An 18,284-nucleotide genomic window follows, 5' to 3' on the forward strand; every position below is an offset into this window, starting at 1 on the left:
GTTCTTTAAACTGGTACAAGAGCTAGTTGGATACGTCAAGCAACATGGACTTAAAAGAAGTATGTAAGACATTTGAACTATTTGCATGTAACAGTGGCTAATCAATCTATTACTTGCAGTTTAACTGTGGGTTGCTTAATCCATTATTAATCTATAGTGTTCAGTTCTCACATAGTTACCTCCTATTAAATATACAGAACAGGTGCAAAATGTGCATGACACTCCAGCAAGTTATTGAGTTAATAAATCAATTAACCCAGGAATTGCCACTGTTACATGTGAACCTGTTCTTTGTGTGAAACCTTGAGCAAGATGTTGCACAACAGCTTGTGCAAACAAAAGTACAAAGTGTGAATTCAGTTCTCTTTTCTCATGTGAATGTTTGCACTAAGTTGGGAAAAGCTCTTCCAGTTTCAGAAGCACATCTCCAGATGCCTCCCATAGAATCAAAAATTTACAAGAGAGTCCTCTGTTCACCTTCAGATTGTATTTTGTGTGAGCTGTTTGTATAAGCTAATACATTGCATTACATAGATCCATACTATCTAGAATTGTAGCTTCAATATTTGGCATGCTTGGATCATGTAACAGGCTGTATCATTATCTATAATAAATACTTCAGGCGAGGACAAACTTTTCTGCCCTTTATTATTTTCTTATTTGAATATGATTAGTTTTCCTTCAATATTCAGATCTGACATTTTTGTTTAATATTCATATTACAAAATTCTGCTTATGGTACAGTGTTCCATATCATTTGTTGAATATACTTTTAAATTTTGGGGCAATTAACAAAACAACTTCTGAAAATGGTATTTGATATGAAATATAACACTATCTTTAAAATATGTAAAGGTAGCTTTCCTTTGCATCCTTTGTGCAGGACAAGAAAAACCCACAGATCAAGACAACACTGAAACCAAACACCCTGAGACAATTAACAGATATGGAAGCTTAAATTCCTTAGACTCCACAGCCTCATCTGGAATTGGTAGTTACAGCACGCAGATGTCTGGTACTGACAATCCAGAGCAATTTGAGGTCCTAAAGCAGCAAAAAGAAATAATAGAGCAAGGGATAGATTTGTAAGTATGTTTGCTTTACCCATAGGATGAATTGAAGAATGCAGAGGAAACTTCTTTTTATCTGTTCTTTCAGCTGTTGCCTTTCATTTACCACATTTTAATTTATTGGCAGTGTTCCATAGCACCAATTGCTGACAGTGTGAGTTGTCTTAAGGCAACTTTCACTGTAACTTACAGAAAGTGTTGCACTTTCACAATGCTAATGAGGACTGCTGTCTTAGCCAGTTATAAATGTCTGCTTTCCAGATGTCTTATACTGAAGTTCCACTAGAGGAAGTCAGGGAAGCAATATTTCATTTCCCATTGCAGCCACGTCCACACTGTTCTGGAGAAACAGAATCTTGTGAAGCATCTTTTCAGTGGGCAAAGGAGGATTAAGGGGGAAACCAATGACAACTTCTCCCCCCAGTTCCTTCTTCCAGCAGGAGCTTCCTCTGGATCCCGTTCCCTTCTGTAAATGGAAGGAGCGCCGGATCCAGCAATACATGTTTATTCAGAATTAAATCCAGCTAAATTTAGTGAGGTTGATTTTCTAATGAGCGTACTAAAATTTTGAGCTACACTTTAACAGCAGTGTTCTCTTGTGGCTTCTCCCCAAAGGAATGTAAGCTGTGACTGTTCATGGAACAACCTGTGGTGCACTGACACACAGTTGGGCTTGCCATGGCTGATTCTTCGTTGTGGCCTCTGTGCATCACACACATGGGTGCTGTGCCTGCGCAGTGCCTAGGCCGGAAGATTAAAAAGCTAACGGTTTTTGGCAGGAAAACTCCACTCCCCTCCCCATTCATGGTATAAATAGAGCGGAGTGTCCGCCATTTTGTTCAGTCTTTGCGACCACCGTTCGCTGTGCCTCGTGCCTGTTAACATCCTCACTAAGATCTTGAGTCCTTACTGTTCCTTTTGCCTTTATCCTCTCTTTTTCTTCTTCTCAAAAAACAAACAAACAAACAAAAAAACCAAAAATATTATCTTACCCTCTATCCTGTCATCTTGTCTTCTTTTTCCGCGATGGCGCAGTGAGCGGCCTTTCGCAAATGCACCACATGTGGATCCAAAATGTCACCTGCAGATCCGCATGATCTATGCCTCCTCTGCCTCAGCGAGGGGCATAGAACCGACAAATGCGGCCATTGCTTGGCCTTTACCAAGCAAGCGTGGAAGAACAGGGAGAACCGTCTCCGTAAGCTCCTCTGGGACCAGGCCTTGATGCAATTGGACCAACTGCTCTTACGGCCTGGTTCCTCTTCAGCCGCACCGCCTCCCCCATGCTCCACCCCAACTGTGAGCGCTCCTCCGAAGCGTCCCGCTTCCACCGCTCCTCCTCAGCATCCTTCGGCTGAAGGCGCTACTCCAGTGGAGACCCAGGTGTCGCCTTCTTCCCCAGCCAAAAAACGGGAGAAGCGCAAGCACACGGGTTCGGATAAGCCTTCCGCTCATAAAGTTCCGAGGAAGGAGAAGGCAGATAAACCCGCTCACAAGACCAAGAAACCTGATCACCCCAAACACCGGGGCTCGGGTTCGTCTATTTTTTCAGTACCGTCCGCCGCCATGGTACCGACCCCTTCGGGACCGGCCCTGAAACTTACTATGCAGGTAACACCGCCGGGATCCCCCAGGCTTCTCATTCGGCCTGAGAGCATGCTGACCCAACAAGTGGAGGAGCCGCTTCGGGAGTCTATCTCTGATGGCGAGATTAGAGACTTCCCACCGAGGGAACGGTCTCCAATGCACATGACTGAGCCACCTGTGGAGTCACCTTTGCCTCCAAGGCACCGCAGCCGCTCGTCCGAACACCGGGGTGACGACTGAAGGATGCACGGATATGATGCCTTCCCAGACTGGGGTGGCTATCAATCTTATTCGTACTACCTCGGGATTGTGAGTTTCCATCGGCCCCAAGAGATTCACCTTCGACGGCCAGGCATGTGGACAGGGGACGTCCAACCTCCCCAGAAACGTCGTCTTCGAGCGACCGTCCACTTTATTATCCAGATTCGGACGAATCCGAGGTTGACTCTACATCCCCCGATGTAGCAGTCACCTCCCAAGAACCGGCGTCGCCCGATGAGCCACATGTCTCCTTTATGGAGCTCATGTCCCGCCTCGTCCGTTCACTAGAGATTGAGGCTAGTCAACAGCCGGGCCCATCCACGGATCGCTTCTTTGATGTTGTGAGGGGAGAACAGTCCGCGGCCATAGTCCTGCCGCTTATTACCACACTTCGGCAGGCTGTGGTCCAACCCTGGGATCAACCGGCCCAACCGCAAGCGACCTCTCGTCGGCATGAGGCCATGTACAGAGTTCTGGAGGACAACATTCCGTTCCTGATTCACCATCCACGCCCGAACTCTGTTGTCGTCGAATCCTCCCAGGGTAGGGAGTCCAGGGGACACATAGCCCCTCGCGACAAGGAAGGGAGGAAAATCGATATGCTCACCCGCCGCGTCTATGCGGCCTCTGGACTCGGCGTGCCCACATCGAACTATGAAGCAACACTGGCACGTTACCAGTATTTTATTATGCAAAAACTGGATAACGTTGCCTCCTCCCTTCCAGACCGCCAAGCCAAACTTGCCATGGTATTCATCAAGGAAGCTATGCAGGTAGCAGTGCAGCAATTATCTACCGCACGACATCACGTAGATACCAATTCGAGAGCTCTTGTGAATGCCATCTCGCTGCGCCGACATGCATGGCTTCGTAATTGCAATTTCCCGAACGAGATGAAATGGAGGATCGAGGAAATGCCATTCAACGGTACCGGGTTATTCCATCAGAAAATCGACTGCAAGTTAAAAGCAATACACGAATCGCGGATGAACGCGCGCTGCATGGAGCTTCCTCAACAGAGGCGTAAGTGGCAAGAGCCTCGTTCCCCTTACCGTCCACAATTCCACCCTCAGCAACACTACCAACAAAGACAGCAACGGCGAAGACAACAGCCACAGCAACGTTTCCCCCAGGGCCGGCGGCACTTCGACGCTGAGAAACGTCCACGTTGACGGTCCGGGCGAACCATTCTCTCTCTCCCCACACCAGCTTTCCCTCTCCCTTTTGGGGACCGGCTCCAGGGCCGACTCCCCATTTGGGAGTCCATTACATCTGACAGGTGGGTGTTGTCTATCATTCAGTTTGGATATAGGATAGAATTCGATGTCGTCCCTCCACCGTGTCCGATTCAATTTACATCTTCTTCATCGGTACTGTGCGAAGAAGTCAGTTGCTTCGCAAGGGCGCGATTTGACAACAATCCTGCTCAGAGGGATTGCACGGATTCTACTCCAGATACTTCACGGTCCCGAAAAGAGACGGTGGTCTTTGTCCGATTTTGGACTTACGGAATCTTAACAAATACATCAAAACAAAAAAGTTTCAGATGACCACTTTATAGAGTATTTTTCCGTTACTGAAGAGAGAGGATTGGTTCTCCTCCTTAGATTTGAAGGATGCTTATTTTCATATTGCTATCCATCCTTCACATAGACGTTTCCTGCGTTTCACTGTTGGGCTTGACTTGTTTGAATATGCTGTGCTACCGTTTGGCCTGGCCACCGCACCTCGAGTTTTTACGAAGTGTATGGCACCAGTATGTGCGCACTTACGGACAAGAGGAGTGCAAATATACCCATATTTAGACGACTGGCTAATTGTCTCCCAAACTAAACAAGGGCTTCTGTCTGCAATACACATGATCTGCGCCTTGCTCAGTGATCTTGGACTATATATTAACCACGAAAAATCATCCCTTATTCCCACGCAGGTCATCGACTTTATCGGGGCACGTCTCGACTCCACACAGGAAAGAGCTTTCCTCCCTCCGGACCGTCGCGCTACCTTATGTGCCCACATCCATCGAATCCGAACGCTAGGAACGGTTCCAGCTATATCCATTCAGAGACTATTGGGGCACATGGCTGCTACAGTTGCCATTGTCCCGTATGCCAGACTACGGATGCGGACCATGCAGCTGTTTTTCAACATGTCGTTTTGCCCACAGCGAGATTCTCCCAACAAACTGATCCAAATTCCATCTGTGATACTCAACACTCTAATTTGGTGGACCATTCCGAGCAACCTGTCTGTCGGTGTCCCGTTCCGAACACCTCATCCAATGAAGACCCTGTATACAGACGCGTTGCTACTGGGATGGGGCGCAACATGTGCGGACCTTCGGGTTCAGGGAACTTGGAACCAACGGGAAGCAAGGAAGCACATCAACGTCCTCGAACTACAGGCAATTTTCAACGCCCTAAGGGCTTTTGAGACTGTCCTATGCCAACAAGTTGTCCAGATTGCATCAGACAACATACTGGCTGTCTTCTACATCAACAAACAGGGCGGCACAAGATTGCCACCTTTAGCACGTCTTTCGATGGCCATTTGGGACTGGTACATACCAAGGGACATTATGCTTCTAGCAGTCCACCTCGCAGGGACTGACAACACCGAAGCAGACATGTTGAGCAGACATATGTCAACAACGCATGAATGGGAGATGGACAGACAAATATGCCATGACCTCTTCCATCTGTGGGGCTATCCGGACTTGGACTTGTTTGCCACTTGCGACAACAGAGTGTGTGCCCTATACTGTTCCAGGGCAGGCATAGGATCGGGATCAATGGGAGATGCCCTTATGATCCCCTGGGACAACATAGCCTTTTATGCGTTTGCCCGAATTCCACTTCTAATGAAAGTGATAGCGAAGCTATCTCAAGAGAATGCCACAGGAATAATAATAACTCCATGGTGGCTGAAACAATGGTGGTTCGCCACCCTTCTTCGTCTATCCAAAGGGACGTTTCTTCGCCTCCCATCTATTCCTCAGCTATTAATGCAGCAAAACGGAGCGATCTGACATCCGGATCTGACTGCCTTGAGGTTGACAGCATGGTGGATCACTTGAGTCATTCTGCTGCGTCGGTACCGACGACATCCGAACCTCTACCGGAATGTATTCACTCCACTGTACCAACGGCCCCTAGGTCAGTTTCGACGACAACTGCTTCGCTACTGGTGACTGTTGACCAGGAAATTCAGGCGATTCTCACATCTGCTCTAAGACCGGCCACTCGTCACTCTTATGCGGCTAAATGGAAGAGATTTTCCTCCTTTGCAGAATGCCATTCTTTTTCTCCTGGAATGGCCTCAATTGACAATATTTTACAATTTCTCTTGGAACTTCATCATTTGGGACTGAAACCGTTATCCATTAAAGTTTATGTAGCCGCTATTTCACACTATCATGGTGCACTTCAAGGGATTTCAGTTTTCTCTCAACCTCTACTTTGACGTTTCCTTCAGGGGTTACAGAACCTACACCCTTCTATTTGCCCGCCTATGCCAACCTGGAGCCTTTCGGTCGTACTCCAAGCACTTACCAAATCTCCGTTTGAGCCACTGGCGACCTATGCCTGGTGTCCTGGAAAACAGCTTTCCTCATAGTGGTGACATCAGCTCAGAGAGCAAGCGAACTTTCTGCTCTCCACATAGACCCTCCATATCTTAATTTCCATAAGGAAAAGGTCGTTCTTTGTATGGATTCTTCCTTTCTTCCTAAAGTGGCTACACCATTCCACTTGAGTCAAGATGTTGTTCTGCCAGCCTTCTTTCCAGCACCGTCGAATCCAATAGAGCGGGCTCTACATACCCTTGATGTTCGCCGCTGCCTGGCTTTCTATCACTCCCGTACGGAATCCCTCCGTCGTACGAACAGACTCTTTGTTAAGTACTCCGAACATGACAAAGGACTTCCAGTCATACCTCAAAGACTGTTGCACTGGATCACCCAGACTATTGTCCTGGCCTATCAACTATCAAAAATAGACTTACCCGTTACCCCCAGGGGTCACTCCACACGAGCTGTTGCGACTTCGTCCTCCTTTGCCACTGGGGTCCTGCTCCAAGATATCTGTAAAGCTGCAACGTGGTCAGGGCCGTGCACTTTTGCCAAGCACTATTGGCTTGATGTGCGTGCCAGGCAGGACTGCTCTTTTGGCAGAGCTGTTCTTTCGTCCGTTCTTCGCTGACGACACCTCCCTCCTTCGAGTTGGGTAAGCTTGCTAATCACCCATATGTGTGATGCATAGAGGCCACAACGAAGAAAGGCAGGTTGCTTACCTGTAACTGATGTTCTTCGAGTGGCCATCTGTGCAGTCACACAACCCACCCACTGGCCCCACTCGGTGTCCATCATTACATACTGCCTCGGTACCATGCTGTAATTTGCATCGGTACCGATGGTATATGCCGGTGAGTGGATATTGTTCTCGGTACCGTACTATACTTTGCATCGGTACCGTTGGGGCTCAATGACATTTGCAACTAATTTTATTCTTAACCTATGGAGGGCGAACGTTCGATCTTCAAGACTGAACAAAATGGCGGACACTCCGCTCTAGTTATACCACGAAGGGGGAGGGGAGCGGAGTTTTCCCACCAAAAACCGTTAGCTTTTTAATCTTCCGGCCTAGGCACTGTGCAGGCACAGCACCATATGTGTGACTGCACAGATGGCCACTCGAAGAACATCAGTTACAGGTAAGCAACCTGCCTTTCTCTCTTTCTTTCCCCTTTGTTTTCTCCAGCCTAATGGCCTTTTCAACAGAACCTGACTTGTCTTCCTCTCCCAGCTTTGATCACTATGCCTTTTTGTTCAGCACTGTTTTTTGGTTCTTTCTTTCAGAGGCCTGAAAAAGTGCACCTGGGTGTGTTTGGTTGGTTGGTTGGTTGGTTGAGACCATGGAAAATTGTAGAATTGTGCATGTTTGTTTTTCTTCTTGGTCTTTCACAGGTGGTTTGTTCTAGGGGTTGTTTGATTCCCCACAGATAACACCAAAACAATTCTTTGTTTGTCAGTGACTTGTAACTCCCAAATAAGTCAACCTGTAGGAAGTAGTCCAAGTTTGCTTGACATGGCATCCCACTATGGCCAATTAAGGTCAGTGGGTTGCCATATTTTATCCATCCAGTCTAAACCCCATCCCATGCTTGTCCTATGGTAAAATATTTTTCTGATATAACAGAAAACACATTTTTCTCTCATTCCTACTACTCTTTCCCATGCTGAGGTAGAATATTTTTTTCTGGGGATGGTGGTGTTCCTTACGTAGTGGAGTAGGGTGAAGGCTTATCAGATGGACAAATGTCAGCCTGTACAGACCTAATCAGGGAAAGCTTATTTAGGGGAAGGGGTTCCATTCTCACCTCAGTTCAGATCCCACTGTAATTGTCAAAGAGACTGTGTAGTCACGCACCCCACCTCCAGTCAAATTTTCATGAAACCCCTACCTTTGGTTGGAAAGCCACTGCCAATCAGATTATATGTTATAGTGCATGACATACAAACAGTCTGGTCTGGTATAAGGCACTGCTATGTTCAGGAGAGGAGAAACCTCTTCATCCAGCAGCCTTAAAGAGACATATGCTATGCAGGGATCCATGCTCACAGAACACTGTGTAGCTATTGCAGATGAGTGCAAGTACAGCATAGTTTTACCCATCCTGTTGTGATTAATTTGGCAGTGGGAGAGTTTCAAGTCCTACTGTGGATCACAATAGCTATATTTTGTCACCATTTTGTTCCATTTTTCTACAATGAATGCTTTAGTAGTTTTGCCTATGTCTCTCTGTCCTGGACTATTTCTAGAAATGACATAGGAAGGGATAGATTATTTATTTCTTTATTTCTTTATTTGGTTAAAAGAAAGCCCTCCTCAAAATTCCTCCAGAAGTGTGTGTGTATTTGTATTTCAGTTGACCATGGGCACAGATAAGATAGAAACACAGTGAAATAATGGTACGTTATTTGTAATGCATACAAATGGAAGGAGAAATGGACTAGTATACTAAACTGTGATTTTGAATACCATAATTTTAATCTGATACCCATTAAGAAGAAATACTCAGCAAGGTATCCAAGTTGGAAAAATGGAAGTCTAGCATAAAAATAGCCTGTAAAGCCCTGTATGGTTACCCCTTTTCACCTTCTGTCATGTTTGTCATAGAAACATAGAAAACAGAGCGAGTCAGAAGGGGTCTCCCGGACCATCTAGTCTGACCTCCGGCACCAGCCGGCTCCGCTCATGACATGCCCACCATGTGGACGTCCAGCCTATCCTTGAACACCTGCACCGATGGGGCCTCAACGACCTCTCGTGGAAGCCCATTCCACACCCTCGGGGTCCTGACTGTCAGGAAGTGCTTCCTGGCATCCAAACAAATCCTTGACTCCCTGAGCTTGGCTCCGTTGGAGCACGTTCTGCCTTCCTCTGCAGGGGAGAACAGGTCTCTACCCATCTCCATGTGACATCCCCTCACATACCTGTATGTCGCCAACATATCCCCTCTGAGTCTCCTCCAGGCTGAAGAGACCCAGTTCCCTCAGTCTTGCCTCATACGGCATCCCCTGCAAACCAGCCACCAACCTTGTGGCCCTACGCTGCACTGACTCTAACCTGGCTATATCCTTTCTGTAATGAGGGGCCCAAAACTGAACACAATACTCCTGTTGCGGGCGCACTAGAGTAGTTTAGAATGGTAGTAATACCTCTCTTGATCTAGAAGCCACACTTCTGGCTATGCAACCAAGGGTGGCGTTCGCCCTCTTGACCACCGCATCACACTGCTGACTCATGTTTAGCCTGCAGTCAACCAGTACCCCGAGGTCCCTTTCACAAGTGCTGCTCTCCAGCCACTTATCACCTAACCTGTACTTACGACAGCTATTCCGATGTCCCAAGTGCAAGACTTTGCACTTATCCACATTGAACGCCATCCTGTTGTCTCCTGCCCACTTCCATAGTCTGTCCAGATCCTTTTGGATCCGGAGTACCTGCTCCTCAGTTGTGGCCACTGCTCCAGTTTTAGTGTTGTCTGCGAATTTGATCAGCAGACTGTTCACCCCTTCTTCCATGTCATTAATGAAAAGATTGAACAGGATTGGCCCCAGGACAGAGCCCTGGGGGACCCCGCTTGTAACTGGCCGCCATCCCAATGATTCCCCGTTAATGGTTACCTTCTGCTTTCGGTCAGTCAACCATGCCCTAATCCACTGGACAGTGCTTTGGTGTATCCCAAAACTCCTCAGTTTCTCCACCAGGATATCATGGGGCACTTTGTCAAAGGCCTTGCTAAAATCCAGGTATACCACATCCACTGCATCCCCTCCATCTAGCCATCACGAACCCTTGTCATAGAATTCCACAAGGTTTGTCTGGCAGGACCTGTTTTTGTGGAAGCTGTGTTGTGTGGCTGTCAGCCTCCCTTCCCTATCTAGCATCACTAGATCTCTCTCTATTATGAGCCTTTCCATTGTTTTTCCTACAATGGACGTACGGCTAACCGGTCTATAATTCCCCATGTTCTTTCTACTACCCTTTTTGAAAATTGGGACCACTGATGCCACCTTCCAGTCCTCTGGAACTTCACCCGTTCTCCATGAGGTCTCAAAAATGGAGGCCAGCGGGCGTGAGAGAACCCCTGCCAACTCTCTAAGTACTCTCGGGTGTAACCCATCAGTGCCTGGCGCCTTTGTAATGTCCAATGCCCTGAGGAGCCCCTCGACTTCAGGGGGGATGACTCTAATCTGTGCCCCTAAGTCCCCAGCCTCATCTAATCTCCTATGCGGATATCCCACGTCATGCTTTGGGGAGAACACAGAGGCAAAATAGTCATTTAGCATCTGTGCCTGTTCCCTCATATCAGTCACTGGATCTCCTTCCTCCTTATTTAGTGGTCCCACCACTTGTCTCCCCTTCCTCTTCCTTACATGCTGAAAGAAGCCCTTTTTGTTGCTCTTGATATTCTTGGCAAGTCTCAGCTCGTAATCAGCCTTAGCCTTGCGAAGAATCCTTCTGCAACGGGCCTCCTCCTCCCGGCATACCCTTTTGTCTATTTCCCCCAGTACCCATTTCCTACGGAGGTTCCTCTTTCGTCTAATCCCTCTAACCACCTCCTTTCGCATCCATGGCGGCACTCTCCTCCGCCTCCCCACCTTACTGACTAGAGGTATCGTCAAGGCTTGCATCTCTAAAACCTCCCTTTTGAGTTCTATCCACCCCTCCTCAACTCGCTTACCTTCCAGTAACCTATCCCAGGAGACATTTCCCAGTCTGGCCTTCAGTTGGCCAAAGTTGGCCCTCTTGAAGTCCCAGCTTCTTGTGCTTGACCTGCTGCACGTCCCCAGTCCCCTGATCTCAAAGCAAAGGATGGAGTGATCACTCTCATCCAGAGCTCCCCTAATCTGTACTTCATCTATCAGCTCCTCCCTATTGGTCAAGACCAAGTCAAGGATGTTTCCCCCCATCGTCGCCTTTTGGACCCTCTGTGTGAAAAACCCTCCCTCTATAGCTTCTAGGAAGCGACGTGACCTGGCTGTCACCGCCAAGTGAATCTCCCATGTAATATCTGGGAGATTGAAATCTCCCATAATTACTGTGTCTCTCCCCCGAGATATCCTTAGAATCTGGCCTGTCAGGACATCATCCAGAGTCTCAAGTTGACCTGGAGGGCGATAACATACCCCCACTGTCAGGTCTCTTTCCCTGTCAAAACCCCTAAGTTTCACCCAGATTGCCTCTACCGAATCCCCATCTGTGCTGCATCCTATCCCTTCCCTGACGTATAAAGCCACACCCCCACCTCTCTTTCCCTTCCTGTCCTTTCTAAAAAGGTGATACCCTTCTATGTTCACATTCCAGACTTCCCTTTCATCCCACCAAGTTTCTGTGATTCCCACCAGATCATACCCTCCTATTCCCAGGAGCGCTTCAAGCTCTTCCAGCTTATTACCCATGCTCCTAGCATTGGTGTACATGCATCTCAACTCCTTCCCACTGCTTCCTTTCCTTGGAGTTCCCAGCCTCCTCCTTCCTCCCATCCTCCCTAATACCTGGCCCCTCTGAAGGAGTCCTGTCAGTCCCTGCAGTATCTCTAAAACCCTGCTCCCAGAGCCCTGATCCTCCCCCCACACTTGTCCAGTGCAGACACATTCCTGGGGGGCCTGACCCCCCCCCCGGCTCAGTTTAAAGTCTTCTGGACGAAGCTCGCTAGAGCATCTCCAAAGGACCTTTTCCCCATCCTTGTGAGGTGTAACCCGTCCCTTGCCAGAAGCCCATTGGCAAGAAAATGAGTGCCGTGGTCGAGGAACCTGAAGCGTTCCTTCTGGCACCACACCTTAAGCCAGTCGTTCACCTCGGAGACCCTCCTGTCCCTTCCTGGCCCAAATCCCCAGACAGGTAAGATTGACGAGAAGGCCACTTGGGCCTTCAGCTCCCTGAGTTTCTTCCCCAAGGCCTCAAAGTCCCTGGTGGTCCGAACCACACCCTGCCTGGCCACATCGTTTGTGCCCACATGGATCACCAGGAGCTGCTGGTGATCCCCGGAGTGAACAAGACGCTCCACTCTGTCCATCACATGCCGGATGCGTGCGCCTGGCAGGCAGCAAACCTCCCTTGTCTTCAGGTTGGGGTGGCACACCGCCGGCTCAGTGCCCCTCAGCAGGGAGTCCCCGACAGCAATCACCTGCCGCCGGGGTGATTGTTTTGTCCTTCACAAATACATTCAAACTTTCTAGCAGTAAGGACAATTGAGAGTTAGGTTACCCGAATATCACTTTGGGATAGGTTTCTTGATTTTCAGAGGAAGTTCCTCTAGATCCAGTCTAATCTATTTTGATTTTTGAATTGGAATATTTATGATGCTAATCTATGAATTCTCTTATGCATGCAGATATGTATGTATTCCATCTACAATTTTCAATGTGTAATTAATGTAAGATTTAACATGCAGGTTTAATAAGAAGCCAAAGAGAGGAATTCAGTATCTGCAAGAGCAAGGGATGCTTGGTACTACTCCTGAGGATATTGCCCAGTTCTTGCATCAAGAAGAAAGATTAGACTCTGTAAGATAACTAATGTTAATTTTCAGTTCATTTAATGTTTATAAATATAATTACAGCGGTTCAAATTAGGCTGATTTATATTCTGATTATGCAGTTTAATGGGAAATAATCACTTAAGGCTGAAACCAGGAGAGTTCATTTGGCACACCCTAGAACCTCATATTCTCAGAGAGATTTCTGACAAAACAAACTGAAGCAACAGCCCTACATGCTAAATCTCTTACTGCTTTAGAAGCTTTCCTGAGTTACTAAAATGGTTTGACATGAGGAAAAAAGAACTGCTGCCCAAGAAGGACCTAACTGGTTGTCTGCAACAAGCGTACCTTAGTCCCTCTGATAACTGATTTCATTATAAATAAAAGGAAAATCACCTTTCCTTGTCTGTGGCTTCTAATAGAACCAACTTACCTTTTTAGATTACTGCTAGCAGTTTCTTACTGGCTTCAGCAATGTGCAGTACTCCCTATCTTCAACATAACTATAGCAAAAGGAAAGAAAAGGCTCGACTTGTGAGGAAAGCAGCATTCTGAGAATCTGAAGTTTTCCTTTGCATAATAAAGACATTGCTAGCATTTAAAGCTGTGAAGGAAACCTTGAAAATGTTGAGAAATATGTTGGAATGTCAGAAGCAAGAGAAGGAAGTTGAACACATCTTAGGAGGTGTGAAAGAGAAGGGCTTCTGTGTCCTCTGCAGTTGTTTGTGTCTTCTCTCCCCAGTCAGAAAAAGCATAATTAAAAATGCAAATTTAGAATGATTCATATATGCTGTAGAGTTCCAATAACTGTGTACATTGATATAGGACCCGTTCTGTTAAAAACGGACAAATACCCAATATTTGTTTCTGGGGAGTTGAGGAATAAAAGGTTTGCTAGGTTTAGAGGTTAGGTGTCTTATTAGAAAGATGGATGAGAAGGCGATCTCAGAGCTAGAATGACATAGGTATGTATTAGATGGCCGTACCTAATTGTTTCAGATATTATATACATAAGAGCGTAATGCCACCATAATGGAGGAATAAAACGAGTATGGTAAACAGGGTAAGATTACTCTTTATATTGACAATTAACTACAGTTTCTTGTCCTCATGAAACAAAAAAAGCAATTTCCATGCCCTATAAAGCATTTAAATAGATCTTTTACTTTGATAGATATTGCAGCAGTCAGCAACCAACACAACATATTCAGATGTTTATATATTTTATCTTCTTAGTATTTAAAAGTAATGTTTTGATTACTTTCCTTGCTTGCTTACCTATATGTGGGTTGAAATGATGGAATTTACTATCTTTTTTTCCAATTTAGACTCAAGTTGGAGAGTTTCTAGGAGACAATGATAAGTTTAATAAAGAAGTTATGTACGCCTATGTGGACCAACATGACTTTTCAGCAAAGGATTTTGTTTCAGCTCTGCGAATGTTTTTAGAAGGCTTCCGTCTTCCAGGAGAGGCTCAGAAAATTGATAGATTAATGGAGAAATTTGCTGCTAGATACTTAGAGTGCAACCAAGGGTGAGCAGCTTTTTCTTGCCTTTGTCTGCTTTGAAAGTGAGTAACAGGGAAGTTATATATTGTCTTGCTTGTTTCAGGCAAACCCTCTTTGCTAGTGCAGACACTGCATATGTCTTGGCTTACTCAATTATCATGCTGACGACAGATCTGCATAGCCCACAGGTATGTTATTCTTATCCTTTTAAGACGAGAAATGCCATATTTTATTTTATAATTAAATAAAATATAATTATCTTTTACTTCAGTCGTGGGTTATTAGTTTTATTATTGTTTGGGGTCTTTATGATCTTTTATATTGTATTTATTGAATCTGTTTGTAAGACATCCAGAGACGCATAGTGATTGGACAGGTTAAAAATATCCCAAATAAATAAATAAAATATTATGACTTGAAAGGCTTAAATGTTCATCCCATTTGATGTAATAGTGTATTAAACTGGGGACCTGAGAGATCTAGGATCTAGTCCTCACTCAACCATGAAGCTTAGTGGCCAACTTTGGGAAAGTCACTCACAGACTAACTCACCTCACAGGGCCGTTGCTGTGAGAATAAAATGGAGTAGAGGAGGACTGTGTAAGCCATTTTGGGTTCCTTGAAAGATGAAAGAAGGTGGGATCTAATGCAAGAAAATATTTTTTAAAAACAGTGTAGAATTTCATGCTTCACATTTTTTGCCTTATTGCTTAGTTTCTCCTTCTGTTCAGATCTTATATACCTGGTCCATCCATAATAACCCAAAGCATGAATTGAGTATGTGTTGGTGCTGAATCATGTTCACAACAAAATGATGGCAGAGAATGCAGGGAGACTAGGCTCATCATAACACAATGTAACCTGACTGCACTCCAGCCTCCTCTGCTTCCATTGCATAATGCCTCAGCTCTCTAGCTAAATTGCAAAGCGGGAAGAGCAATACTTTTGTAAGCCTATGTGTTCCGGGTCTTTCAAGCATCAAGGGTGCAATTGATAGGATTGCACCCTTAAATTCATGAAGAAAATTAAAAAATGTAAAACCTAAAATACATAAAAGCAACCATAGTACAAAGCCAAAGTTTAAAAAAAAAATAGCAGAGGAGAGCAGAAGTGCACGGATTTCAAAATTACAAACATATTTTAAAAACTGGAATATTAAAAGTAAGGAATGGAAAAACGGTCTTACCTACTGTTGAAAAGATTACAATATAGGAACCAAGCAAGCCTCTTCAGAGAGGGCTTTCTATATCCTGGTTGCCAGGTTGAAAGGGCAATCCATCTCTTTAGTAGTCAGCTTCATCCGGTACCACTAACATTTGGTACCACCTTTATTCTTGATAGATTGTCAACCATATTTAGTGATATCTGGTATATAATTGAAAGGATTATATGTGGGAGGATCTACAAAATGATTCTGTCAGATTTATCAACTATGTTCTGTTTTTCACCCAACTTTACCTAGATTCACCTTTAGCCTCATTATCTAAAATGGGAGTTGTTGAATAATTGGGCCTTTAAAAATATGGAGTAGTATAGCTGAAGTTGAGATTTTTCTTCCTGAATGTTAAGAGTTGGTTTTAGTGCCCTAATTCTGGAACATTGTTCCAAGCAAATTCCAGTTGACCCTTCATAGATGGCTTCTAGTTAGGTGTTTAAATTTCTTATTTCGCCACATCTTCAAATTCTTGCTAATTGGTGTGGGGTTTCTTTGAATTGAGGGGTGTGTGTGTGTGTGAGAGAGAGAGAGAGAGAGAGATGCTCTGTTTTAATGTTCTTGTTCATTTTAAGTTTCTGATTTATATTATGGAGCAAACAGTGGCTCCAACTTGATGCATGGATTTGTAGACCAACTCATCTGAAGGGCATCAGGTTATAGAAGGCTGTCATACTGTGGTGCCTTTAATTTTTCTTCCATGGTAATACTTAAATAGTTTTTCCTAATTTCTAGGTAAAGAATAAAATGACAAAAGAACAATATATTAAGATGAACAGAGGTATCAACGATAGTAAAGATCTCCCTGAAGAATATCTATCTGCCATCTATAATGAAATAGCAGGGAAGAAGATATCAATGAAGGAAACAAAAGAATTAACAATACCCACAAAAACAAGTAAACAGAGTATGTGTCTGCAGCATACTAGGTTCCACAGTATAATTGCTGGTTCTCTCTCAATACTGATATAACTTCCTAAAGTTACTACAATGATCACTTTTTAAGTGTCAGTAATGTGAAAGTGCTATGATACAGATTTTTATCTAGTCATTCTGTGATTCTGTCACTTTATACAGATCTATCTGAAGTAAACATGAAAGAATTTCAACAGCAAAAATAACACTGAATTGCAGTTTAGCATGCACTTGTTCCCTCTTTCATGTGTAACAGTAGATGTACTCAGTACAGTCATTACTAAATTCATACTGAAGCCAATTTAAAAATTGTATTGATTTTTGATTGAGGATAAACTTACTTTTCATTAAGTCTGTAATGCAAAGGCATATTTCAAACCCTTAGCTTTTCCTTTCTTTGGACTGACCCTCTTCATGAAATCTGAGACACTACTTTTTACATGTTCTTACAATTGTCAAAGTAAACTAATTTAGACCAATAAGAGAATAAACAGTTACTTGGGGTAGCAAATTATTATTTGTTTAATTCTTCAGTGATCCCATGGCCCCAAGAGAATCTCTGAGAGCCTTATGTTAATACAGGATTCCTGAATTTGAGGTTGGAGACAGAACTTCAGCCTTAGAACTGAGGATCTGTGCTGTGATTCTTCTTCCCACTTTTTTTAAATTTTATTAAAATTTTAAACTAATACTAAAAAACATCAAACATCACACCCACTTTTTACAACTGGTGTGGAAAGAAGTGCACCCTGTCTCTCCAAGGTTAGCAAATAGATTTTGGAGACAAGGTCAGGGTAGCAGAAAGCAAAGAAGACTGGGGCCCAAGGATATTAGGTATCCTGACAGGTCTGCCACTTCCTTCCCTCTTTCTCCCAAGCACCTAAGGGAAACAGTAGAATTGGACTGCCCGACATACAGAGTTGGAGGTGCAGGATGGGGCAGAGATTGTCTGTGCTTCTCCTCCTACTTTGTGCTGGATACTTGCAAGTTTCCAAGCTCAGTAACTTAGGAATGTTGAGTGTTTGACTGATGGGATTGCACCCCAACACCAGTTATTTTCCAGTTGCATTTTTTAAGTGTGTTTAAATTCCATTAAGCAAAACTCTATGTGCTTTGCTGGAATATGGATGAGGAATCTCTCTAAAATATTTCCATGGTAAATATTTAGAAGTATCTAAAGCAATTTGTAGCACAAATACTTGTTTCAAGAATATGCTGAAACTAAAATACAAAATGTATCATTGGTTTCAAAGGTTAGTATCTAATGGTGACCCAGCACTAGTGCCAATGATGCTGTCTTGCCTACTAAGCATGTGCTTGCACAATTGACAGAAATCAATGGTGACAGCCTGTGCTCAGCCAGCCTCACCAATTGTGTTCTATAAATGGTACCTTCTGCATGTGCAGTAGAGGTTTGGCACTTCTAGTGTCAACCCAAGATGAGCGAAAATGCTTGTTTCTGGAACATGGCAGGGTGGAGAGCTCACATATGCAAATGCTAACCCTCTGCTGCATAATCAGTAGGTGTCACTTGTGCAATGGAATTGGTAGACTCAGTTGCATATAGAATGAAAGTGCCAGTGGACCCCACCTGCAGACAAATAGCATTGGACACTGTCCAAAGTAACTAGAGCAATGGAGTTTTTATGTTACATTGGTTTACACTAGCATGATGTCATTTAC

The 18,284-nt window shown here is 44.7% G+C and overlaps 1 protein-coding gene across 3 annotated transcripts in view; it reads left to right on the forward strand.

The window, feature by feature from the left end:
• Positions 1 to 18,284, forward strand: part of ARFGEF1 (ADP ribosylation factor guanine nucleotide exchange factor 1) — a 94,690-nt gene that overhangs the window by 50,406 nt on the left and 26,000 nt on the right. For all 3 annotated transcript variants that reach the window (XM_044424063.1, XM_044424064.1, XM_044424066.1), the window contains 5 exons: positions 884 to 1,085; positions 12,879 to 12,990; positions 14,294 to 14,499; positions 14,577 to 14,661; positions 16,422 to 16,593. In XM_044424063.1, the coding sequence (XP_044279998.1) occupies positions 884 to 1,085; positions 12,879 to 12,990; positions 14,294 to 14,499; positions 14,577 to 14,661; positions 16,422 to 16,593 (777 nt within the window). The remainder of the gene's footprint in view (positions 1 to 883; positions 1,086 to 12,878; positions 12,991 to 14,293; positions 14,500 to 14,576; positions 14,662 to 16,421; positions 16,594 to 18,284) is intronic.

Source organism: Varanus komodoensis, unplaced genomic scaffold (genome assembly GCF_004798865.1).
Source record: "Varanus komodoensis strain SLA01 unplaced genomic scaffold, ASM479886v1 scaffold14_1, whole genome shotgun sequence".
Classification (NCBI taxonomy): domain Eukaryota; kingdom Metazoa; phylum Chordata; class Lepidosauria; order Squamata; family Varanidae; genus Varanus; species Varanus komodoensis.